Source organism: Myodes glareolus, chromosome 13 (genome assembly GCF_982192425.1).
Source record: "Myodes glareolus chromosome 13, mMyoGla1.1, whole genome shotgun sequence".
NCBI classification, from domain to species: Eukaryota; Metazoa; Chordata; class Mammalia; order Rodentia; family Cricetidae; genus Myodes; species Myodes glareolus.
The window spans coordinates 65,114,272-65,141,476 of NC_142038.1; the positions used below are offsets into that span (position 1 = coordinate 65,114,272).

Consider the following 27,205-nt stretch of genomic DNA (forward strand, 5'->3'; position numbering starts at 1 on the left):
TGCCCTGAGGACATCATTTCCTTTATTCCATTTCTTAATCTGTTCATCTCTTTGAACATAGGATTTAGCTCCATTACACTTTCTGATGCTCTTTTTCTCTTTAAATTTTAAACTTTGCAATTTACACTTCTCATCTTACTCCTCTTTATTATAAATCCTCAATGGAGTTATCACTAATAACCAAAGGACAGATTATACTAGGCTGTTTTGAGATTGCTTCTGCCAAGAGAATTAATCCAAAACTCTTCACTTTAGCCTCACCCAGACTCTTTTGACAAGGGGAAAACGCAGCAACTTCCTTTACCAATATATCACAAGAATGATTTATAGGTAATATATTAATATTCTTCTCCTCTGTAATCTCTTGATGTAGCCCCCCACAGTTCATCAAAACACACTCAGCACCACTGTCTTCCATGCTCCTGCAAGTATTGCCCATTAAGCATTACTCAAGGCATTCCACTGTTTTCCTAACCCAAAGAAGCAAAGTTCATATTACTCCAAACAAAAACTTTGTCAGGTCTATCACAGCAATAGCCCAGTCCTTGTTACCAACTTCTGTCTTTATTAGGGTTTCCACTGCTGTGAAGAGACACAATGACCATGGAAATGCTTATAAAGAAAAGCATTTAATTCAGCTGGTGGCTTAGAGTTCAGAGGTTCAGTCCATTGTGATCATGGCAGAGAGCATTGTGGGATGTAGATAGACATGGTGCAGGTGCCTATATCATAGAGACAACAGAAAGTTGACTGAAACACTGGGTGGTATCCTGAGCATAGGGGACCTCAAAGCCTGTCCCCACAGTGATACACTTCCTCCAACAAAGCCATATCTCCTAACAGTACTGTTCCCTATGTGATTATGTGGGTCAGTTATATTCAAAGTACCTGAAGTAACGTGATTATAATAAGTCTTAGTTTATAAGGCGGGTGTTATTAATAACGTCAGGTTAGTCAGTCAGAACGTAGATTCAGCATCAGACCCTTACATACTCTTCCACATGACTCATGACAGGAGTGGCACTGTGGTGTGGCAGAGAAAGGAAGTCTTTCAGCAGCTTTCTAATGAAAGAAGTAAATCCTTACCCCTACCCATTATTACCAACAAAAATCTATTTTGAATTATCAGTGTTTTCTTAAAATGGGAAATTAACATAAAATGAAAAAACATGTCAAGTAAATCGGAGCATTTACTCAACGAATGGGTAAGCCATAGCAAGATGAAAGTTATGTGTAGTGCCTTTTTATCTGTGACTATAAAGAAATAAAAAAAACTGATAGTAAACTATAAAAACCAATGTTTAGTTATAAACATACTACAGTATGAAATTATTTTGTTTTTTTATCAAAATCAATGAGGGCAGATTTCAATAACAGGTCACAGATGAACCTCATAATTATAACATTTTGTAAATGACCCTTGGTGGAGTCAGGAGCTATCTTTTTTGTTTGTTTGTTTTGTTTGAGACAAGGTTTCTCTTTAGCTTTGGTGCCTGTTCTGGAACTAGCTCTTGTAGACCAGGCTGGCCTCGAACTCACAGAGATCCACCTGCCTCTGACTCCCGAGTGCTGGAATTGAGTCAGGAGCTATCTTACGGAGCATCAGCACCCAGGTGACCACACCAACCAACAGCAGGCTGTGATTTATGTTTTTGTCGGAATGAGGAGTGCTTGGATGTTCGCTTTGAAATAAGAGGGATCTAGGATTCCTTTATAATGATTCTATTGTAATAAAACATTAAATATCATGAGGAGTGCTTGGATGTTCGCTTTGAAATAAGAGGGATCTAGGATTCCTTTATAATGATTCTATTGTAATAAAACATTAAATATCATTTTCAATTCAGTCCAACAATAATGCATACAATTATTTGTTCAGTCTTTGTGAGTGAATTTATATTATATGCAAATAATAGACTTATGAAGTTGCTACACATCCAAGGAAACTTCCTGCCTTCTATGAAGCCACAGAGGAAACAATTATTCCAGAATCAGTACTATCTCTATTGACTAATAGCCACAGGAAAAAAAATGCAGGATGCTGCTGGTGACCACTGCAAAGATGCATCTCATTTTAGCCACTAGTAGTGATGACTATGTGTGAGTTTGTGAAATTAATTTTTTAAGTTAGCATTCAAAGCAATGGGTTTCATGATGGTGTCCTTATTCATGTGTAACATAATTTGTTCTAATTTGACTCTGCCCCAACTGCCCTCTATTTTCCCTCACCCTCCTCTCACTTGCTTTCCTTCCTCCCTAGATATAGTCTTCCAATTTCTGCTTTTACATCAAGTCATATATATTCCAGTGTGCTCTCTTTGCCCCATTCCTTCCCACTTAAGATTTTTTTCCTTCTCTCATGTGGTTTTCTCACTAGATCCACTGTGCCTGCACACCTACAGACACAAGGTTCCTTTTAAAATTTATTTGTATGTTTTCCTATCATGGCCCCCTTTCTACAGAGAGGCTGAACTTGCTTGTTTTCCATTTAGAAATAATGCAGCCTTAGTGAGCTTTCCCCATGCACAATTTAAACGAGAAAGATAATGCACACAGTTTCATCCAAGCTGCATATGCAATCTCCGGTAACTGCTTTGGGAAGCTCATTAACAGCTATTCATAGCATAGGTCCTTCCAACTTTAGAACCTCAGTGACCAACTTAGAGCCTGATGCATTGTGAACATCCATTTTTGTTTGTTTGATTGTTTATTTCTCAAGACAGGATCTGTCTGTGTAGCAGTAGCTCTCCTGGAACTCTCTCTGTAGACTAGGCAGGCCTGAAACACAGAGACCTGCCCACTACTGACTCCAAAGCTCTGAAATTGAAAACATGAGCCACCATAGTGAGTTTACGAGCATACATTAAGTATGTGTTGAATAATATTCTAATAAGAAAAATTTCAATTTCATTATATTATATATGTCACATTCTGTAAGATAAAATTTAAGATATAAAGAGCAGTGACTTTATCATTTGATGATTTTCCTGAGAAATGGCTTCAGAGGGTTCTTTTTTACTTAATGCAGCATATATCTCTAAAGAGAATCTTTCTAGCTTTATAGTTATGACTCTATGTATTCTCTAAAGGAATGAACTGATTGAGACCTTACATGATTCCTATCAAGGAAAATGTTTTAAAATGGGCTTATGCAATTATAAAATACATCAGAAAATATCCACCATGAATGACAGTTGATCTCTCTCTCTCCATGTGTGTGTATATATATCACAGTAAATTGAAATCATGCAATGATTATATTTAAACAGATATTTAAATATATTTTTCAATAATTCTATTATTTTAAAGCTTACATAATGGGAATCTTAGATACATCTCAAGTGAGTTTAAAATGGTTGCAATAACAGACTAAAGTAAAATCCTCCAAGATGTATAAAAAGGAAGCTGGACTCAAAACTACTGGGGATTCGGCTACAAAACAACAGATTCAATATTCATGATGCCTCAGATCCTAAGACAGAATCCAGAATACAGCACAGAGTAATAAAGACAAAACAGAAGAACAAGGAAAGACTTGCAGGAAAAACCAAAGTGGGGAGGGGTCATAGATAACAGGGGAGAGTAGAGCATCCAAAGGTTCTTATTGACGCATCGTCACAGTGGATCTCATGCAAAGTATACCCATATACTTTATTTATACTGCGGCCTACTCATATTGGAAGGAGAACGGTGGATATAACACGCTTCATGTTTAAGTTCTAGTACAGAAGCAGTATCTGTAAACTCTTTGCTTTCTGTAGTTCAGGCTCAAAGGGTAATCGGTACTCAAGGTCAATGGCAGCATCTGTCCTCAGTATCAACACATTCCTCTATGTTCAGAGCATGCTTGAAATTCCTGAGACAAAGTCTCACTATTTGTCAAAGACTGTCCACAATCCTGTGATCCCGTCCCAGCCTCCAGCTAGAATTAAAAGTATGTGCTGAGAAATATTTTTGAAATACATGCTTCGTATTTTCCTTACTTGTTTTTCTTTTTAGGTATTTTTCTGTGTATGTTGACATATGTATTTAAATGTATCGGGCTTTCTTTTGGGCCTCAAACTGCTCACAAATCACTACACTAAGACTTATTATTAGTTATGAATGCTTGGCCTGATCTTATGCTTGGTTCTTGCTGGCTCTTATAACTTACATTAACCTCTTTTTTTCATCTGTATTTTGTCTTCGGGAATGTTACCTTTCTTTCATTCTATTTGTCTTATTTCATATCTGAGTGGATGGTTCCCAGGCATCTCCCTCTTTCTCTCCCTCATTCTCTCATCTTCTTTTGTTCTCTCTCTTTTACTTTTTCCCTTTGTCCACCAACCAGCCTTGCCTATTCCTCTACTGTCTGGTTATTGACTAATCAGCCTTTTATTTGACCAGTTAAGTGCCTTAGGCAGGAAAGGAGAGACAGCAACACATCTTTACATAATTAAACAAAAGCAATATTAACAAATGTAATATATCATTGCATCGTTAAGGTAATATTCCACATCATTTGTGTGTTTTCCAGTGCACACGTATATAAAGATACATGTGAAGGCCAGAGACCAGCCTTGGGTGTCATTCCCCAGGCACCGCCCACCTTTGTTTAGTTCAGAATCTCTTACCATCCTTGAGTTACCAATTCAGCTAAGCTGACTGGCCAATGGATCCCAGGGATCCAACAGTCTGTGCCACTCCCTGCTGTGTGGATTCTGGATATCAAACCCATATCCTTACACGTGTGTAGCAAGTGCCATATAAAGTGAGTCATCTCCCCAGACCTTGCATCTATTTGTTAAATAAACACAGCCATCTCTATTTCCTTTCATGTTTTTATATTGCCATATTTGTATCCCCATTTCTTTTTTTCTTTACACTGTGAAATTTCTCTGCTTAGTCGCACCTGATTCAATCACCATTCCTGGAATTTCCATTTGTTATGCTTTTCTAAGTAACAAAAGAGAGAGAGAGAGAAAAAGAGAGAGAGAGAGAGAGATCCTCAAATGGTATGAAGGACAACATGACATGGAAGATGGCTAGGCTGGGTTTTGGCTTCAGTATCTGTTCTCATAAGTGCCTTCACTCCTATAGGCAATGGCTGGGTTTGTCCTTTCTCAGAAAGCACAGTCCATTGATATTATACAACGAAACCTTCCATATTGACTCTCTGATGAAATAATTCAGGCAGATATTTTTATTATGGTTGCCCCCCTCCTGCTTTGATTCCTTGGCCCCATTTTGTTTCGTCTGATTTGTAAACCATCCTCTGTCTTTGGCACACCTTTAATGAATGATGGTTTTTATTCACTCTTGTTTATCCTTGAGGGAACAAGAGGCGAGAGAACAAGTCAATGTAGCTCATCCGCAGTTGGACGCATTGTTTTCCCACCCATGAGTTGGCCGCATCTCTTCACACTCACCTGTGTCCAAGGGGTTGTTTCTCTGAGCAGAGCTTCTTGGGCAGTTTTCTACATGAGGTCTCGTCAGTGCCACCTGAAGGCCAATCCAATGTCCTACACCTTCTCACTCAAGCAGAGCCCAGCAGTCTGTGACGGTGGAAAAGACATCTGGGTTCGCTTCTTCATTATACAACAGTTTTATCACCCGAGGTATTTGAAAACTGCCATGCTGGAGCATCACTCCAAGTCAACTGTCGCAGAATTTTCTAAAACACAAAGCAATGTTAAATGCCTTTCTTGAGACGGTCATGCACTGCTGCACCTGAGAACCACTTCCTTCATCGATGTAGTTATGCGGTACTCAGATGGCATCATGTTGTATCCTACCCAAGAGAAACTTAGGAATGCCTGTAGATCCTTGGCTGTCATGCTGAGATTCTGCTGTAGGGGAAATGAGCTGCTGGTCAACGCCACTCAACACACAGGACACTTTCTGTCCACAACAAATATCTCATCTGGTACAAAATGCCAGTAATGGTGGAGTCTGGAAACTGATGGACCTGGGACTTCTGTTTAAGCTTTCATTCTTCCATTTAAAGCATTCTGGGTTTTGCTTAAAAAAAACAAATAAAACAAAAACAAACAAACAAATAAATGTTGTGTGAATAAAAAAGGTGATAGATAGGAGAGGAGTGAAGAAAGGATTTTGTTTTCAGGTTATAACGTGTAGACGTCAGTAGACCCGAAAAGGTGTGTGCACAAGTGCTGTTGACAATAAGTTCAACTAAGACCAAGATTGTCCTATAGACCTTCTAAGTACGTTTTCTCTTAGAGTAACTACACTGAATTTTTGGTCTTTTTTGTAGTATAAGGAAGAAAACAGAATATGAGTCTGAAATCCAGTCATTGCTGGAACTGAAGATGAAGAATAACAATTACCTCAGACAGCTCTACAAGCAGGCATATCACATCGGGGCTATTTACCACGTAGCTAAGCATAAGACGGATGAGATAGAGGATAAAATAGCAGACACGAGAAGAAAATTCAAGGTCAGGTATTGTTCTCATCTCTAAATTTAAAAAAAAAATAATGTGATTAACCTGAATTTTTTTGACTTGATCTTTCTTCATAGTTAGATTTTAGTGCAGGGGTTAATTATCTTCTTGGAGACCAATAAAGTGCCCGTTACATAGGCACAAAGACCTGAGATCAGATCCTGATACAAAACGTGAAAACTGTACACAATAGAACCCAGGTACTAATTAAGAAGCCCATTGTCTGTTTAGCCTAGCCACGCCAATGAATTTCTGGCTTAGTGAGAGAGTTTGTGTCAACAAAGTGAAGTAAGTGAGAACTTCCACAAACCTACTCATGAACTACATGCATATGCACACCCAGGGACACTAGCAAGTGTATAGACACACCAAAGAAGAGAAAGAAAAAAATTCAACCATATGGTTTAGGTGTGTGTAGGCATATGAATGGTGCTTGAAGTCTAAGTTAGGGTCCCGTTCATATGAGGTAAAAGCCCTACCAAGTGTAGCTTATGCTAAGCTGTATTAAACCCTTCTTAAAACACATCTAGCGTGCAAGAATAAAATCATCCTTCTCCAGAAGATGAGGATTCAGTGCAGCTAGCTGATGGACTACCTTTGCTATGACCAATCACAAGCATCTGGAGCCAGGAATGCTGAACTTGGTTGAGTTATTTCTTACACACATAACTTACATGATAGGAAGTGGGATTCTAAGACACACCCTTTGACCCGCCATGACACACTAACAAGGAGTGCTTTATCAGGCTTGCAAGTGAGTGCCAGGAACCTTCTAGACAACAACAATACAGAATCAAACACTCATGTGCCTCAGTTCAGTCCTATTTAAGCAATAAGCAACTAATCAATATCTCCTGCCACTTATTGCAAGTCAGTACTATTTTCTTCCCCGAAGAACACACAAACAGAAGGTTTCCATCCCTCACATGGTTGCTGGCTGATGAAGAATATTTGTGCTGTATCCTGAGTGTAGTAGTGTTCATGTTGAAAAGCACTCAGTCACGGAACCATGTTCCCCAACACATTTTTTCTTGTAGGCATATTTCAATATTTGTCACCATGTACTGAAATTAACCCAGGATCTCTGTTATCCAGAAGATAATTACAGCCAAGTCATTTCTGGGTTATTTCTGAGAAATGGCCTCACTGTAGAAGTGGAATTTCTTCTATATTAATTTATATACCTATAAATTAATGTATCAGTAAAATTCCAGGCCCATTTTAGGCAGTTAATCTGAATAATCAAAGATATAAAAGAACTCCCAGAAACTTCCAACTCTATCGGATGATCTCTCCCAGTTTTTCCAAAACATTAGTATAGTCGGTCATTTTTGTCAGACTTTCTTAGGACTCTCAATCCACAGATAATGACATGGAGACTTATTAATTATGAAAACTTGGCCTTTAGTTTAGACTTGTTTCCAACTAGCTCTCATAACTTAAATTAACCTGTTTATATTAACATATATACTACCATATGCCTTTTTACTTCCTTTTTTTAATGTCTGACTGTCTTCGTGTCTGACTGGTGTCTCTAGCATACACCTACATTCTAACCCTCTGACTTTTTCTCTCTGCCCGGAAATCCTGCCAATTCTCTCCTCCTAGCTATTGGCCATTCAGCTCTTTATTAAACCAATCAGAATAAAACAGTGACACATTTTCATACAGTGTGATCAAATATCCTGAAACACTTCATATCAGTAACGTAAGCATTCAGGGAAGAAGCACTTTCCCAGAGTGCAGGGTAAGATTCACAGCCCTGATAGAATGCAGGACAGTAGTGGGGCAGTGGATCTTCAGTCATGATAGTAAGCAGATGAATGGTAACAGCCAAACTCGTCTCAAGAATGTGACATTGCACCAAAAAGGTTTAAGAGCTGTCACCAGATGTTAAACTCTTTCAGTTGAAGCCTCCTGCTGTTGTTATTCTGAACGTAATGCAATTCTGGCGGAATTGGGGTAGATCAAGTCTCTAGCTCTGGATTAGATTAATAGTGACCTAAGTGGGACCTCTCTAGAAAGGAAAAGCTGGGCTAGAAGGAAGACTGTATCAGTAAGGCTACTTTATGTTGGAGTGTGTGGTGGTCCATCTTGTCAACATCACAGGGTTTACAGTCATCAGGGACACACATCTCTGGGCATGTCTGTGAATGATGTTTTAGACTAGGGCAATCCAGGCCTGAACATATTCTATTGCCTGGGGTGAAGGATTGAAGGAATGGGAATAGGGAGTTCCTGTCAGCATGGCACCCTGTCATGGCAGTCTTGTCTCTCCAGAGATTACACTTGCCAGGTGCTCTGCCACAACCACAAAACAATTAGCACAAGAAAGTTATCTATTATGGTGATTTGGTTGTTTCAATATACACACTATTGTATAACTCTCATAGACACCTGGGAGATAATTGTGGATGGAATATGGGGAAGAGAACATTAGATTCAGGGCTTGTAGTTAATGAAACACCACATCTACATTTTGGCCAACAAAGGTTTCTAATCCAAGCTCAAAATTTAAAAGTAACCAGATGAGGGAGACAGTTTTCGTTTTAGAAAACAAATTAATGTTCTAGTTCATACTAATCCAGTACTTCTCTTTGCCTTTAGAAGACCATCATTTCCCTCAAACAATTTTTCATTATTTCAACCAGTCTCAATTCTTTGCTAGAGAAAATCCTTGCTTCTCCTTTCTATGGTTGCAGAAGACTCATGTTTCTAGTTTTGCTTTTCCCAGTTTTCAGTAGCTTTACTGATATCCAAAATACAACCATATTAAAAGGAAAATACTATAAAAAATACTCACATTTTGAGCATGATGCCCTGAGCAAACCTCCTGCAACCTTCTCTATTCATTTCACCTTATGTGTCAATCATCCCTCTGTCCAATATGTGTGCTTGATGTGCTTGGCCTGCCTGTCAGTCACTCAGTAGCCATCTTGGTTTACCAAATCAACTCTTATATTATCGCAGTATCGTTATCAAATACTAGTTTTCTGCATATGTGAAATTTGGATAGTAAGTTCCCTTTTCTTTAAAATTTCTGCGAGAAGAAAGATGCCTTTCATTACTTACCTGAAGTACTAGGCTCTCAACAAAGAGTTATTGTTTACAGTGTGTTGTTTTAAGCAAAGAGACTCAAGAGTTAAATCTTCACATCGTTAAGGATTTTTTTTCCCCAACCTGAACAGCAGTATAGATGGTCCCATATTATGGAACGTTCTTTATGTTCCTCCCTATTTCTTTTTAGAATATTTCCTTTATTAGATGGAATTAGGCTCCAAATTGGATACAGGGTTACTTATTATCTATACAGGTTCAATGTGGGGGTCACTATATTCAGCTGAGACTTGACAATCAGAAACTAATGAAGGATAAGGATATTCTCAATATCATATTTAGGTAGAGTCAGTTTCGGCCATCACCAGACTTTATGTTGAGGTCATGCCCGCCACAAAGCACCTTGACTCAGTGTGGCCAGGGGCAGTTCTGTCTTACCCAACTACTTCAGAGTGGCCTCCTCCCTTTTTTAACCCATAAATCTCAAATTTATTCCAAACCAAAGTCTTCTCCGACTTTCTTCCTAGCTCCTGTCCATCACTATTAAGTAAATGGAGGCTGTCGTTCTCCCTTTCTGCTTGAGTTTCCAGACACATCACACACAGGTCAGGCTATGCTTTCCAGGGGTTTTTAATGTTGGACCGGTGGTCTCTAGCAGTATCACAGCCCTCTGCTGCCACCTTCTGGTTTCTGACTGCTAAAACAGGGCAACCACCGTGTAGCAAGCAAGTCGCCTGTGAACGCTTGCTAGAATCCCAGAGGCTGAATCTCTTTTTAAATTCAAAGTTCCTTTCCTGTTCTCTGCAGTGATCTCTGGATCTCCTTCCTCCTTTTCTCTAAAATCAGAATTGAGTCACTGCGACAGAGACCCGATAGCCTATACAGCTTAAAAACATTGGCCTTCTCACCCCTTACAAGAAGTTTCTCTGACCCCTCCTCTGAAGATTTCAGTAATTGCGAATGTTGGCACAGGCACCGCTTGAAGCAGTGGGTGGAACGCCCTAAAGTGGGAGGAACACAGAGGGGGTGGCTGTCCCACTACGAAGACCTCACTGCACCCTTGTCCTCGTCACTGTGGAAGGTAGGCATCTGCTAATTGCTGGCCAAACCAGAAGGCAGTTAAATGTAGACAATGGACAAACAACCTAAAAGACCCCTTGCGGGAAGAAGAATTTAAAAAAGAAAAAAAATCAACCAACCTCCTGTAGGAAGAAAAGTGTGGAGCCCCTTGTTGAGACCTTGTGTGTCCCTACACTGCCCTCTGCTGATAAAGCTTGGCTTTCCCCAAGCTGCCAAAGACCACAGGACCCAGAAGCACGTCTTAAATCAGAGCTCAGAACAGTGAATGCCGGGTTCAGATGAGAGGTCGACAGGCACGTGTTCTGGTTCATTTGGGTCGGGTGTGATGAGTTCTGCAAAGTGCACTTGTCTATTAAAGCTTTAAGTCTTTTCCAGTGTTGGTAGGTGTGTGTGTGTGTGTGTGTGTGTGTGTGTGTGTGTGCTGAGACAGGTGGTTACGGGTATCTGTTGATCTTCAGAGGATCGGAGTTCAATTCCCAGCGCCCTCACTTGGGGCTCATGGGGGCCTGTAACTCCAGTTCCAGAACACCCGGTGCCCTCGCCATCTTCTGAATTCTCCAAGCACTGAACCCATGGGCGCAGACACACGTTCACATGACCAAAAGCGAGTCCTTTCGTCCTGTGAACATTGAAAGATCACACACAAGGTTCTTGACAGAATTTCTCTGATATAAATTTCTATATTTTGTCCCCAGGGCAATTCAGGTGAAATGCCCTGGAGAGCAATGTGGTGTTGTCATAACAGCGTATAAGAGAAGCACATCAAACCTGCATGGCATAAGTTATTTTGCTCATCACTAACGGTGTTCAGTCTGATCGTTTCATTTCCATTGCAGTCAATACGGATGCAGCCCACGCCCTTGTACATAGTAGGTAATCAGCTGCATATTTTGAGACAGGGTGCATCACTTTTCAGCAGACATTTGTTCAAAGGTCTTAGTATCTATTAGTGGGTTCAGAGTTGAACACTCTATAGACACCGTTGTGAAAGAGTAGTTTTCTGGGCTCTCATTTATTTTCCAGTGACTTTAAAACGTGAAGACTGCAGGAACTGACTGTGAGGTGACTTAAAGGCACTTTCTGGGAGAAGACAGGCTTCCTTTGGCTCCCCTACCTCCTTCCTCCATGAAGTGCTGCTGCAGTCCCAGGACTAGTTTGTCTGCCTTTCCACCATAACCCTGGTCCCCATATCTATGGGAAAAAAATGTTTTGCTAGTCAGTCTCTCCACCCACGCTCAAGGTGCTTATTACAAATGGATGTCTATGTGGTTGTAACATTTTAATGGATTCCTAGTATCTCGCGATCCAAGAAATTTTAAAGCTATGCTTTTTATTTTGAAAGAATCCAAAACAGCTTGCTTTCCCAACATAGACAGCAAAGTAATGTATCGGTCACTCGCAAACTCATTGGCCTTCCTATATTATCCTTCTGGAGAGTTCTGTTGTAGGCACAGAGTTGGAAACGGGGGAAAGATACCAAGGAGTCTAGGGCCAAATGCTCTAGAGTTCTCGTGTGTGTGTCCAGCAGTTCTTGGTGCTCATACTTGTTTGAAGACAAGAGTTATTTTTATTTTCTTAAAAAAAAACAAACTATATTTTTTCATTATACATACCAATCCAAGTTCCCACTCCCTTCCTCCTATTCCCTCCACTCACCACTCCCTCACCCCCATCCAATCCACAGAAAGGGTAAGGCACATTGCTTTGAGGAGGGTCCAAAGCCCTCCCTACTATATCTTGGCTGAGCAAGGTATCCAACCAAAGAGAATAGGTTCCCAAAAAGCCAGTACAAGCAGTAGGGATAAATCCTGGTGCCACTACTAGTGGCCCCTCAGCCTGCCCCAGCCATTCATCTGTCAACCACAGAGAGACTAGTTTGGACCTAGGCTTGTTCCTTCTCTGTCCAGTTGGAGTTGGTGAGCTCCCATTAGCTCAGGTAGACTGTTTCAGTGGATGTCCCTATGATGGTTTTGACCTCTTTGTCCGTGTTCTCACTGTTGCCACTCTTCAACTGGACTTTGAGATATCAGTCTAGTGTTCCCATGCAGGTCTCTGCCTCTGTTTCCATCAGTTGCTGGATAGAGGTTATATGATGATATTTAAGATATTCATCAGCCTTACTACAGGGCAGGGCCAGTTCTGGCACCCTCTTCTCTAATGCTTAGGGTTTCAGCTGGGGTCATCTTTGTGATTCCTTGGAAATTCTGCTAGCCCCAAAATGGCTCCCTCAATCAAGATATCTCTTTCATTGCTCTCATCCTTCCTCCATCTCGACTATCCCATTCCCTCATGATCTCCTCCCCCTCCTTTTCTCCCCTTGTCTACCTTTTCTGCCCTTCCCCCCGCCACAGCCCCATGCTCCCAGTTTTGTCAGGCAATCTTGTCTATCTCCCCTTTCCAGATAGATCTACATATGTTTTTCTTAGGGTTCACCTTATCACTTAGCTTCTCTAGGATCATGAACTATAGGCTCAATATCCTTTGTTAATAGCTACTCTCCACTTATGAGTGAGTACATACTATATTCATCTTTCTGGGTCTGGATTACCTCATTTAGGAAGGTGTTTTCTAGTTCCATCCATTTGCATGCAAATTTCAATATGTTGTTGTTAGTTGCCGCTGAGTAGTATTCTAATGTGTAAATGTGCCACATTTTCTTTATCCATTCTTTGGTTGAGGAGCATCTAGGTTGTTTCCAGGTTCTGGCTATTACAAATAATGTTGCTATGAACATAGTTAAACAAAAGTCTTTCTAGTATTATTGAGCATCTTTTGGGTATATGCCCAAGAGTATTATTGCTGGGTCTTGAGGTAGGTTGATTCCCAATTTTCTGAGAAACCGCCACACTGATTTCCACAGTGGCTGTACAAGTTTGCATTTCTACCAGAAATGGAGGAGTGCTCCCCTTACGCCACATTCTCTCCAGCATAAACTATCATTGATATTTTTTATCTTAGCCATTCTGACTGTTGTAAAATGGTATCTCAAAGTTTGCATTTCCCTGATGGCTAAGGATGCTAAACATTTCCTTAAGTGTCTTCCAGCCATTTGAGATTCTTCTGTTGAAAATTCTCTGTTTAGTTCTGTACCCCAATTTTTAATTGGGTTATTTGAAATTTTGATGTCTAATTTCAGGAGTTATTTATATGTTTTGGAGATTAGTCCTTTATCTGATGTGGGATTGGTGAAGATCTTTCCCCATTCAGCAGGCTGCATTATTGATTATGTCCTTTGCTTTACAGAAGCTTCTCAGTTTCAGGAGGTCTCATTTATTTATTATTGCTCTCAGTGTCTGTGATACTAGGATTATATTTAGGAAGTAGTCTCCTGTGCCCATGGATTGAAGGCTATTTGCCACTTTCTCTTCTATCAGGTTCAGTGTGATCAGATATATATTGAGGTCTTCAATTCATTTGGACTTGAGTTTTGCACATGGGGATAGATATGAACTTACTTTCATTCTTCTGCATGTTGACATCCAGTTATGCCAGCACCATTTGTTGAAGATGCTTTCTTTTTTTCCATTTTATACTTTCAGTTTCTTTGTCAAAAATCAACTGTTCATAGGTGTGTGGATTAATATCTGGGTCTTTGATTCGATTCCAGTGGTCAACCTCTCTGTTTTTATGCCAATACTAAGCAGTTTTCATTATTGTATCTCAATATTAGAGTTTGAAGTCAGGGATGATGATGCCTCCGGAAGTTCCTTTATTGTATAGGATTGTTTTGGCTATCCTGGGTTTTTTTGTTTTTCCATGTGAAGTTGATTATTGTTCTTTCAAGGTCTGTGAAGAATTGTGTTGGGATTTTGATGGGTATTGTATTGAATCTATAGACTGCTTTTGGTAGGATTGCCATTTTTATTATGTTGATCTTACCTATCCAAGAACATGAGAGATCTGTTCATTTTCTGGTATCTTCTTCAATTTCTTTTTTCAAAGACTTAAAGGTCTTATCAAATAGGTCTTTTATTTCTTTGTTAGTATCAACTCAAGGTCTTTTGTATAATTTGTGGCTATTGTGAAAGGTAATGTTTCTCTGATTTCGTTCTCAGCCTTTTTATCATTTGTATATAGGAGGGCTATTGATTTTTTTTAGTTGACCTTGTATCGTGCCACATTACTGAAGGTGTTTATCAGCTGTAGGAGTTCTTTGATAGAGTTTTGGGGGTCACTTATATATACTATCATATCATCGGCAAATAATGAAGTATTGACTTCTTACTTTCCAATTTGAATCCACGTGATCTCCTTTTGTTGTCCTATTGCTATAGCCAGAACTTCAAGAACTATGTTGAATAGATATGGGGAGAGCCTTATCTTGTTCCAGATTTTAGTGGAATCACTTTGAGCTTCTCTCCATTTAATTTGATCTTGGCTGTCAGCTTGCTGTATATTGCATTTATTGTATTTAGGTATGTTCCTTGTATCCCTGATCTCTCCAAGACCTTTATCATGAAGGGGTGTTGGATTTTGTTGAATGCTTTTTCAGCATCTAATGAGATGACCATATGTTTTTTTCTTTCAGTTTATTTATATGACAGATTAAATTGGTAGATTTTTCATATGTTAAACCATCCCTGCATCACTGGGATGAAGTTGACTTGAATATGGTGGATTTTTGTGATGTTTTCTTGGATTATGTTTGTCAGTAATTTATTATTTTTGTATCTATGTTCATGAGTGTGATTGGTCTGTAATTTTCTCTCTTGGTTGAGTCTTTGTGCAGTTTTGATATCAGGATAACTGTAGCCTCATAAATAGAGTTTGACAATGTTTCTTCTGTTTCTATTATGTGGAACACTGTGAAAGTTTGAGGATTCTTCTTGGAAGTTCTGGTAGAATTCTGCACTAAAACCATCCAGCCCTGGGCTTTTTGTTGTTGTTGTTGTTGTTGTTGTTGGGAGGCTTTTGATGACAACTTCTATTTCTTGCAGTTTATAGGTCTATGTAAACTGTTCACCTAGTCTTGATTCAATTTTGGTATATGGTATCTACCAAAAAATTGTCCTTTTCTTTTATATTTTCCAATTTTGTGGAGTGCAGGATTTTGTAGTATTATCTAATGAATCTCTGGATTGCCTCAATGTTGTTGTTGTGCCCCTTTTTCATTTCTGACTTTGTTAATTTGGATATTTTCTCTGTCTTTTGATTGTTTGGATAAGGGTTTGTCTATCTTGTTGATTTTCTCAAAGAACAAGCTCTTTGTTTCTTTGACTCTTTGTATTTTTTTGTTCCTATTTTATTCATTTCAGCCCTCAATTTGATTATTCCCTGTCTTCTACTTTTCCTGGGTGAGTCTGCTTCTTTTTGTTCTAGTGCTTTCAGGTGTGCTGTTAAGTCTCTAGTGTAAGCTTTCTCTGTTTTCTCTATGTGGGCACTTAATGCTATGAACTTTCCTCTTAGCAATGCTTTCATAGTGTCCCATAGGTATGAGTAGGTTGTGCCTTCATTTCCATTGAATTCTAGGAAGTCTTTAATTTCTGTCTTTATTTCTTCCCTGATGTAACGGTGGTTCAATAATTCAATTTCCATGAGTTTGTATGCTTTCTGCGAGTTAAATTCTAACTGTTAAATTCTAACGCTAGACCATGGTGATCCAATAAGAAGGGTGTTACTCCAATTTTTTTTTTAATCTGTGGAGGTTTACTTTGATACCAAGTATGTGCTCAATTTTAGAGAAGATTCCATGAGGTGCTGAGAAGAAGGTATATCCTTTTGTGTTTGGGTGGGATGTTCTATAGATGTCTGTTAAGTCCATTTAAGTCATGACATCTGTTAGTTCTCATATTTCTCTGTTAAGTTTCTGTCTGGTTGACCTGTTCATTGGAAAGAGTGTGGTATTGAAGTCTCCTACTATTAGTGTGAGGAGTTTGATGTATGATTTAAGCTTTAGTAATGTTTCTTTTACATATGTGGGTGCCCTTGTATTAGGGGCATAGATGTTCAGGATTGAGACTTCATCTTGATAGATTGTTCCTGTTATGAGTATAAAGTGTCCTTCTCCATCTCTTCTGACTGATTTTAGTTTGAAGTGTACTTTGTTATATATTAGGATAACTATACCTGCTTGTTTCTTCGGTCCATTTGATTGGGAAATCTTTTCCCAACCCTTTACTCTGAGGTAATGTCTGTCTTTGAGGTTGAGGTGTGTGTCTTGTCTACAGCAGAAGGCTGAATCTTGTTTCTGTATCCATTCTCTTAGCCTGTGTCTTTTTTATAGGTGGATTGAATCCATTGATATTAAGAGATATTAATAACCAGTGGTTGTTAATTCCTGTTATTTTTCGGTGGTAGTGTGTGTGTGTTTCTCTTCTTTGGGTTTTGCTGATGGAAGTTTATCTGTTACCTGTGTTTTTGTGGGTATGTTAACTTCCTTAGGGTGGGGTTTTTCTTATAGTAATTTCTAAGGGCTAGGTTTGTGGATACGTATTGTTTAAATTTGTTATTGTCATGGAATATTTTGTTTCCTTCATTGATGGTGATTGAAAGCTTTGCTGGGTATAGTAGTCTAGACTTGCATCCATGGTCTCTTAGTGTCTGCAGCATATCAGTCCAGGACCAGTCTTTCATGGTTTCCATTGAGAAGTCAAGTATAATTCTGATAGGTCTGCCTTTATATATTACTTGACCTTTTTCCTTTGCAGCTTTTAATATTTTTCTATATTATATACATTTTCCATTTTGATTATTATATGGCAAAAGGATTTTTTTGGTCCAGTCTATTTGGTGTTCTGTCAACTTCTTATACCTTCTTAGGAAAATCCTTCTTTAGGTTGGGAAAGTTTTCTTATTTGATTTTATTGAATGTATTTTCTGTGCTTTTGAGCTGGAGTTCTTCTCCTTCTTCTATTCCCTATTATTCTTAAGTTTGGTCTTTTCATAGTGTCCCAGATTTCCTGAATGTTTTGTGTTAAGAATTTGTTCGATTTAGTTTTTTTTTTTGACTGATGAGTCTATTACCCCTATAGTATCTACAACACCTGAGACTCTCTCTTCCATCTCTTGTATCCTGTCGGTTATGCTTGCCTCTATAGTTCCTGTTTACTCGGATTTCCTGTATCCAGAATTCCCTCAGTTTGTGTTTTCTTTATTGCCTCTACTTCAGTCTTCAAGTCTTAAGCTGTTTGAACTGTTTGTTTCTCCTGTGTGATTGTTCTTTTATTGGTTCTCTTGTATTTCTTTGAGAGATGTATTGATTTCTTCCCTTTTTGCCTTTTCCTCAATTTCTTTAAGGGAGTTTTTCATTTTCTCTTTAAAGGTCTTCACCATCTTCATCAAGTTACATTTAAAATTATTTTCTTCTACTTCTTCTAAGTGAGGATGATCAAGTCTTTCTTTGTATGACCACTGGGTTCTGGTGTTACCATGCAGCTTTTTAGGTTGCTAGATAAATTTTGCATTGGTGCCTACCCATCTCTTCCTACTATTGCAGTGTCTTTGTGTCTTGGTCCAGTCCTTGCAGTGGCTGTCTGTGTCTTTGGGTACTGTACTTGGTCTGGTCTGTATTGTCAATATCTGTGTCTCAGGAGGCCACTGAGGTCTCTCTTAGTCTGCTCTCTTGGTCCCCTCTGTGCAGTCACAGCCTGTGCTTTAGAGTTCCTCTCTTGGTCTTCTCAGTGTAATTGTAGCTTGTGTTTCAGCATTCCTCTGAGGTTGCAGGGGAAGTGGAGTGGGATTGAAAAGTTTGTGGGTGGAGCTTGACTTGTAGCTTTCAGGGTCTGATGGATGGGGTTGGTGTTGGAGCTACCTACCTGCAGGAAACTCCCCTGCTGTCTGGCTATAGAAGCCAAGGCAGATGGGGTAGGGTCTAGGGTTTTGCCCACTATGGAGGGTCTAGAGAGTGTGGTGTCCTGCTGGGTGGCTGGTCACTCACCTCTTCGTCCTCTCTGTTTTGTAGTAAGCTATGTTTCAGAGTTCCACTGAGGTTGCAGGAGGATAGGTGAGTTTTCTGATGACTAGAATTACATGGCTTCCCAGACCTCAGTTTTCTCATCATCGAAAGTACACAATAGCAGCTAGTATATTTCAGGTTTTGAAAGTCCCGTCAAGGACCCTTTGGTAAAAGCTTGGTCTCCAAGATGGTATATATGGGGTCGTAGGGATATCAAGAGATAGGACATAGTAGTTTTTTGTGTCACTCAAAGGGGCACCCTCCAAGGGGACTGTGGATTCTGGTGTCTCTGTTTGCTTCCTGACCATAAAGTGTATGCTTCAATCAAACCCAAGTTCCTGCCATAAAGTTCCTACTTGCCCTTTCCCAAGAGCCTGGGGTACATTGATAATTGGCTAGAGCTCTGAGATCAGGGCAGAACTGGCCCTCTCCTCATAATTGACCTTCTCAAGCTTTTGTTAAGACAGAAGGCTGACAAGCCATAGCTATGTCGCTAAAAAGCTATGAAGATAAGTCTGTACACACATATAGAATACACACAGAGACATATACACAAACACATAAGAACTTCCATCTGCCATAAACCATGCCAGTGGACCTCCAGCTTCTCACTCTACACCACTGGTTCTCAATGACCCTTTCATTGGGATCACATATCAGATATCCTGTGTATCAGATATTTAAATTACAATACATAACAGTAGCAAAATTACAGTTATGTAGTAGCAATGAAAATTTTATGGTGGGGGGTCATCACAACATGAGGTTGCAGTTTAGGAAGGTTGAGAACCACTGCTCTACACAGTTCCAGTGCGCACAAGTTTTAGTAAACTTCCAGTCACTCAATTAAGCCAGGATTTTGTGCAAAAAAACATGTAAAGGGGTAGGATACAGCGCATCCTCAAAAATTATACCTAATAAATATTAAAACAACAAAGCATTTCACAAATGCTGCAGCTCTCTGCCATCCTCCAGCTCCTGCCTTTGAATCTTCCCAGTGATGGTGCAATAAGAGTTTGAATAAGCTGGACTTGGTTTTAATTCAGGCTCTTAATATATTTTAAACCTGTGTTCATTGCCTCCTGGTTCTTACCTTAGCAGCTGCATGATTCATGCTGTGTAATTACAAGAGGACCTCAGCAGAGCTCAGAACTTTGAGGCATGTTTTGTTTCATAGCCTACTATGGGGTAACATGCAAACTGACACCTCTTCACCCCAAGTCTCAGCTCCAGCTCTCTGCAGCCTCTAGCATAGGCTCACGAACCACATAATTCCAAGGCAGATTCTTGCCAAGAGAGTGTGGTAAGGCTGACTCCTGAAAAGAGGGCGAGAGAGAGTTGGTGACTCTACATGAACCTGCCTGTCACTCTGTGGGGCCCTAAGAATCTAGAAGTCATTAGAAGGCCAGGCCACTAAGATCAAGTCCCTTAGAACCTTAGAACCACCGGGTTGTCTGAATTAGCATTCCAATTCAGCTTGCTATGGGCAAAGCCTTTGAGTGGGGAAGCTGCCAGCTTTGTGTTTGGAAAATTTAACTATTTGTCTCAATTTTCTGATATGAAAAACAAGAAAAACCAGGTAAGAGTTGCCACTTTATTTATTTATTTAATTTATTTAATTATGAAGCTAAAGTAAGATGAGTGCACACACAGTAGGCATATTCCTATTTAAGCTCTCTTCATAGCTCCAGTGAGATTTTCCTATTGAGTGCACTATTTCTGCATCCCACTCCTTTGTGATACCCTATAGTCTGATCATCAAAGGATTCTCTTGTCTCATTTGTCTTTTGTGTCCTTTTGAAGGACAGTAGCAGTCCCCCTAGGAAGCATCCGGCCTCTAGGTTATTGTGAGGTGGCCTGTGGTCCAGTTATTTATTATTATTATTATTATTATTATTAGTAGTAGTAGTAGTAGTAGTAGTAGTAGTAGTAGTAGTAGTAGTAGTAGTAGTAGTAGTATTGTGTAAAAAGAATGAAGGCCCAGAAAGCCCTTAGGCTTTTTTGTTGTTTCTCAGTTGTTGTGTGATTTTTCTTTGCAAACTTCTATATCTATTTTGAATCTGGAGAGCAGCCTGAAGGTAGAGTGACTCCTCTCTCAGATACAGGACAAGGCAGAAGGACCTAGAGAGGTGCACGTGTGTATATGTGCAGTCCTCCAGTGTTGGGCTGTGTCACATGGAATAATTGAGACCATTACCCAGGAAACAAAGCAAAACTGCTTCCTTTTTCTTTTGAATACTGTCTTTTGAAGAATTTTTTTTTTGAAAAATAAAGAAATTTCTCTAATCAAGTGGAGGATCTAATCATACTGTGCAAGCATCACACCTGATTGTTTTCCTTTCAACATTCAAAGTGTTTATTCTGGAAAGTAATATTAAAGGGAATTAATTGTTTTCTGGACGGCAGGAATGAATGAGTCAAGGACAGTCTAGATTTTTCTCTTTGTTTTTGTTTTTTGTTTTTTTTAAGTTTAGGATTGTAAGATATAACCTATATGAATCCTGAGTCCTGCTCTTTTCTGGTATTTAATTTAAATGTTTTACCTCAAAGAATATCAAGGCCTTTAAAAAAGCAATTATAATATGCAAATCTTAGTGACTACTTTGCTTTTAATCTTGATACAAGTAAACTCTATCTTATATTAGTAACTGCTGCTAAAAGTTATTTCTAAATATCCTGTGAATAAAGTCTCTGTTTGACAACGTCTGTGACACACAGGGTAGAGAGGAGTTCCTGAAGAAGCTCACACGCGCTCACATGACTGCTGGGATGGAGATTATGGTAATACTAATTTGGCTTCTGCATTTCCTTCTTCTTTTAATTTGCATTTTACTTAGCATTTTAAATTTGCCTGTAATGAGGCATCTTTTGTCACTGCTTGGTTTGCAAGCCAGCACTTTTCTCTCCTTAGCTGATGACAGTTGGCCTCTGTGTACAACTAGACTGTCTGATCATGCATAAAGAAACTGACCTCCCATGCACATATCTCATTTTGTGGCTTAATGGGAATTTCTGCCAGTCTAGGGAAAGGGCAGTGGCTCTTATTCCTAACTGTCTAACTCTTTAGTTTGCTTTCTGATGATGTTATGTTTTCTTTACTTTTAGTGTCTCTCACAGGGATTTCTTTATTTAACCCTCAAAAAAAATGTGCTATGATATTTCTATATAAAGGCTTTGAAATGGAAGTATGACTGCTAGCCAAACCAAGTTCAGTTTTTCAATCTTGCTTATCCCTTGGGACCAAGCTTTGATATTCTGACCTATTCCAGAATGCTTCCCCTTAGAAATATTTATATAAGAGTTGTGATTGTCATGATCAGAAAATTAAAATCACAAGTAAAAAAAATCCATATTCATGTGATGAGTCATTTTTAGCATCCTTAATCTAACTCTATAAAGCAAAGACAAATTTGGGAATGTCTTCTGTGCCTTTTTATTGATATTTTTTCTTTTGGATGTATCTTTCTTGTCGATATTTTCTCAATATTTCCATAGTTAGACAAGTCATTTTGCCTAATAGTTTCTCATGCCTGTCTTGCTCCTTGCTCACTTTTGTCTTCCATTTCAAGAATTAGATGCGGTCTAGCGTGTGTCACAGTGTACTCTTGGTCTTTGTTGTCTATTTGATTTTTCCCTCACGTTTGTTCAACAGCTGCATGCTGTTTAAAATACCGCGGTCTCACCTCTTACTTTTCCGTGAGGGACTGTAGTCTTTGATTTTAATAACAACAACACTAAATTTGTCTTAATAAATACATGTGTCATTAACACCGAATGAATGATTTGCAATCTTGGCTGGCAGAAAAGGTTATATTCCATTGAAGAAACTCAGTTCATGGAGATGCAGGAGTTTATAAGAAGAAAATCCCTCTATGCTACGGCTCTATCAGAAGTCGAGCTGCCACTGCGTCAGATAGAAGCAGATGCTGTACGAATCAGAATTCTCCACGGTCAACATGCGGAAGTAAGCATTCGCAATAATTCAGGACATGGGCAGTAATTCCCAATTAATTTTCAGGGATATTTAGGTTACCAAGCAATGTATGTGAAAATATTATATAGAAATTTGTGGTTTCTTATTGTGAAATCACAAACCCTCCAAGTTGTTCTTTCCTGGCCATGCCATTGATTCACTGAAGAACTCTACAACCCTATAGCTTGCCTTACATGACACTAGGGCAACCTGTCCTGAACTGAGTGACCAAGGACTTGCCTGGTGAGACTGCCCAGCAAGAGCACTCAGCTCAGTCTCTATTGCTTCTGAATGGGATGCTAAGCACTATGTTGACTCGAATATAAAATAGGAGGCACCTTGACATTTTCTAGGTAAGTTTTTGGTGAAAGTTAAGACAGCTAGGGTGAAAAATAAAGCTAATGTGAGTAAAATATTTTCAAAACTACACATTTCTGTCAGTAACTGATATTACTGGCCCTTCCCCCCCAAAAAATCATGGACAAATATGTGTGCATCCCGTCATTTGTCTTTCAGAGACGTGGAGGGCGTGTCAGTAGAGATCCATTCTTGTCTCCCCCTGTGTGGAGGACACACATTTACTTGGGCCATTTGGCAACACTGTAGGGCTTTTTTAAAATACTTTTTGCAAATGATTGTGTGACTTTGGTTATTAATAATTTTCAAAATGCCTTTGTTTCTAAACAGTGAGCTGCAAGGAATGACTTCTAAAATTTTATTTTTTGACTTTCAAAGTTTTGCATTATAAACCACAGAAAAATGGAGCCTAACCAAGTTGAGCAAGTGGGATATTTTTAAATGGACTCCTTACATACACATAACAGTACTAAACCTAGGAGGGTAACTGGTTTTAATAATGACTCCTTCTAACATTAATGAGTGGGGATTTATTAATTATATTAAGCATCTCAGTGTCAACAATTGATGACATTTGTTTCCCCTTTATATTCTAATAGTCTAGTTTTATATGTTCTTGTTGTTTACCAATCATTTCTTATTTTATGTTTTAAAAACTAATAAATTTTAAGAACTAGCACTTAGCACAAATTCTGGGAAAGTATAAGCTTTTGTACATTTTCTTTTTGATAATGGTTTTTGATCATTTGTGTTTAGAGCTTCAATTTTAGCTGAAACATTTTGAATATTATAATGAAATATTTTAATTTCTATGGATGTTCATCATGTTTGCTTATATATTTAAAACAGATTAGACCTTCCATGACTTAGATAACTCAAACAATGTATTGGGAAGAGAGGTGCCACAGTTCAGAACTCACAGGCTGTATACCATTCCTTTCATACATTAAAATAAAAATTGTGATTATTAAGATAATCACTACGTACTATTTATCTGAATCAGGGCAATTGAATCATAAATGTTATGTGACTTAAAATCTGAATGTCCTCTAGATGCTTAAAGAGATACGGGGGAAGAAAGATTTTGTAAAATGGAAAGTAGAGGCAACAAAGAAATCGCTACGAAGAAAGAACAAGAAAAGTCGTAAGGAACTCACACAATCTGAGGTGAAAATTAAATTTTCAACTTATAATTTCTTATGCCAATGAAAACTTATCAGGCAAATATAATTGTGAAGTGATGCCTTGTGTTAGAATTGCTCTCACTAAATGGTCTCTGCACACACATCTCTCTCACACACACACACACATGCACACACACACACACACACACACACACACACACACACACACACTGCAGCTGTCCATCCTGTCTTTCCCACTGCTCTAGTCTATAAGGCACATATCCTTTAACAGGAAAACAATCCAGAGCAACCCAAAATTCACGCTGGGTTTACGTAGAAATCTGCTGCTGTCTTGGCTCTCACACTGATCTCTACGTGGAGCTTCTAGGAAGCAGTGAGGCAAAAGAAAGATGAATGGAGAAAGGAAAGCAAGGCCCATAAGAAAGAGAAGAACATTGGTACCCTCCCATCATTCTACTCTGGAAAGGGTCTCTGTTGTTGGGGTGTTTGTTGGAGGAACTCGGTGAGCCAGCAAGGTCCTGAGGGCTCCACCCTTGTGACTGGGACAGATGCCTTTTAAATGCCATCCCAGGGGCCAAGCTCACTCCTTTTCCTATGTGAGGACACAGCAAGAAGATAGCATCTTTGCAAAAGAATGAGCCCTGAGCAGGCACCTGTTGTAGGAGAAGTGAGGGCCTGCTTTTCATCCTGGCCGCCCAGCTAACTTACACCCAAAATAACAACAAAGAAATTGTATTCATTTAAACACTGCCTAGCCCATTAGTTCTAGCCTCCAACTGACTAACTCTCACATCTTGATTTAACCCATTTCTAATAATCTGTGTAGCACCATGAGGTCGTGCCTTACCGAGAAAGATTCTAATCAGCGTCAGTCTCAGGCAGGAGCTTCATGGTGTCTCTCTCTCTCACTCTTCTTCCCGGCATTCTGTTCAGTCTACTCTGCCTACCTAAGTGCTGCCGTATCAAAAGGTCAAGGCAGTTTCTTTCTTCAACCAATGAAAGCAACACATAGGCAGAAGAACCTCCTACAGGCACCAAACCTGCTTGCCTTCTATTTCTGAACGTCTCAGTCTGTTGAATGTGCACTGTTTATACACCACCCATTTCACTTGTTTTACTACCCTGACGTGGGTGACCTGAAATAGGAAGAGAGGAAAAAGGAGGGGAGCCAGAGAGAGGAAGGAAGGGAGAGAGAAGAGAAGGAAAGGGAAGAGAGGGGAAGGGCAACAGAAGGTTTCAGCTCGAAATATAGTAATCTGATTTTCTTTAATTCACAAAGTCATCATTTATCAGAAATATGCTTATTGAATAGAAAGTTTATTCAGATAAATCCTCAACCATTAAGAAAAAATAGTATAACAATGATGTATAATTTAACAATATGGGTTATTATTTTTAAAAGATTAAGATTTATTTAAAATATATAATTTAGAATTTTTAATTTACTAGGAAATTGTTGGTTTTAGAGAGAATCTTTATTCTGATAGCTAAAGCCATTTTTTTCCCCATTCCTCTTGTTTTGGTCATACAAAGACTTAAGTTTAGTCTGCTTTGGCCAACAATATGGTAATACTCTACTCTGTATTGCCAGCATAAACATGTTAATCCTGTTTTATTCAGTGGTGATAAAAAGGTTTCTTAATTTTACAACCCTTTATTAGAGGCCAACTAACCTAAGAGACACTTCAGCATAGATTTAATTTCCTGGACTCACACCAGGAAGTTGTGCTGACAAAATGCGGTTTTGTGTTGTTTGAAAGATGAGAGAGCATCTATGCTTAGCTGACACGCCACACACACCCCTCAAGGGTCATCCTGTGCGGGTGCGAACCAGAGTTATGCGCGGGTGCCCTGAGACAGAAAGTTTATGTATTTTAGGACATGTGGCAGCCTGACAAACGACGTGAGTGGGCGATCAGAGAGCAAAGATGTGATGCTAAACTTAGGAAGCTTGTCTGGTGACGTTAGGGCACATGCTGACACCATGGCCTGCCGTTCTGAGAAATCGTTGCTCTTTTATTGTCTGCACAGCCCTGTCATGACGACGTCAACCTTGTCCCCTGTCACTGCTCTTCTAATGTCTGTGTAGCCTGTGTGGCCATGACTCTAACTTCCAAAGTGTTGAAGAGAAATCTTTGAAACTTTTTTTTTTAGGGAAAACGTTCACTGATTCATCAGGAAATAGAGCAAACTAAAAGTAAAACAATTATTCTCAATGAAAAAAGCAAAGAACTGAATAAGGAGATAAAAGCAATGAAACTGGAAAAAATACATTATGAAGATAAACTTGAAAAGCTGAAGTAAGTTTTGCAAAATAATAGTCATACTTACTCTATGATTAATAAAATCAGATTTTTATATTAAAATATGTTCTTAAGATGGTTCATATTTTCTCCTCAGAATTTTTCTGAAGTATGTGATAAAATATAATTTTAACCATTTTTTATTTATATGTGTATAATTACAAGTTGTTTTTCTTCTTTATCTCTCTCCTGGGTTTATTTTTATTTGAATCACTGGTGATATTTCTCCCTTTTCACATATGTGAGCTTCTCTCTGTTATTAATAATATCTTTCATTAATTCAACACATTGTTAGTATTTGTGAGCCATGTTTAATATTTTATGGTTTCGCCCTAACCTTGCAGGTTACAGTTTTGAGGGAAGAATTTAGAAACAAACATTCTATAGACTCTATCAACTTTTCACATCTCCCTTCTTCAGTGGCCCCTTCATGAGCACACCTCACCTGAAAAGGGTTCTTGACTCCTAGACAGTGCTCTCAGGCCCACGGGGTGTCCATGTGTCCTCATGTGGAAATCGTACTCTCATCCTGTATTCATGTTGACTCTGTTTCCTCTTTTGTTAAACATTATAAAATAGGTTTGCATAATGATTAGAGGGTAACTCACAGATCCCATTAGGATGATGGCTTAACAGGGAACAAAAATATTAGCACATTCAACACATGGCAATTAATTTGATAAAAAAACAAAAGTGGACCTGCCCTACTACAGGTGAGCCTCTGCCCTCCACACCAAAGCCTGCACTCATGCCCATGGACATCACACTCCACATACTCATGCACACACATGCATAAAATATAAGCAAAAAGCAGCTATGTGTAGCTAGAAACAAGATACTCTCTAGTGGACTTAAGTCAGTTCACCTTAGAGGGCTATAGTGATCATGGTATGTCGTGGTATATTATTTGTATTTTGATAAATAAATCTTACCTGCAGACCAGAGGCAAAGAT

General features: G+C 39.0%; 1 protein-coding gene across 1 annotated transcript in view; it reads left to right on the plus strand.

The window, feature by feature from the left end:
- Positions 1 to 27,205, plus strand: part of Ccdc178 (coiled-coil domain containing 178) — a 362,700-nt gene that overhangs the window by 127,065 nt on the left and 208,430 nt on the right. Inside the window, exons 15-19 of the mRNA XM_048442360.3 lie at positions 6,254 to 6,437; positions 21,193 to 21,255; positions 22,277 to 22,438; positions 23,858 to 23,971; positions 26,104 to 26,249. Of these exons, the coding sequence (XP_048298317.3) occupies positions 6,254 to 6,437; positions 21,193 to 21,255; positions 22,277 to 22,438; positions 23,858 to 23,971; positions 26,104 to 26,249 (669 nt within the window). The remainder of the gene's footprint in view (positions 1 to 6,253; positions 6,438 to 21,192; positions 21,256 to 22,276; positions 22,439 to 23,857; positions 23,972 to 26,103; positions 26,250 to 27,205) is intronic.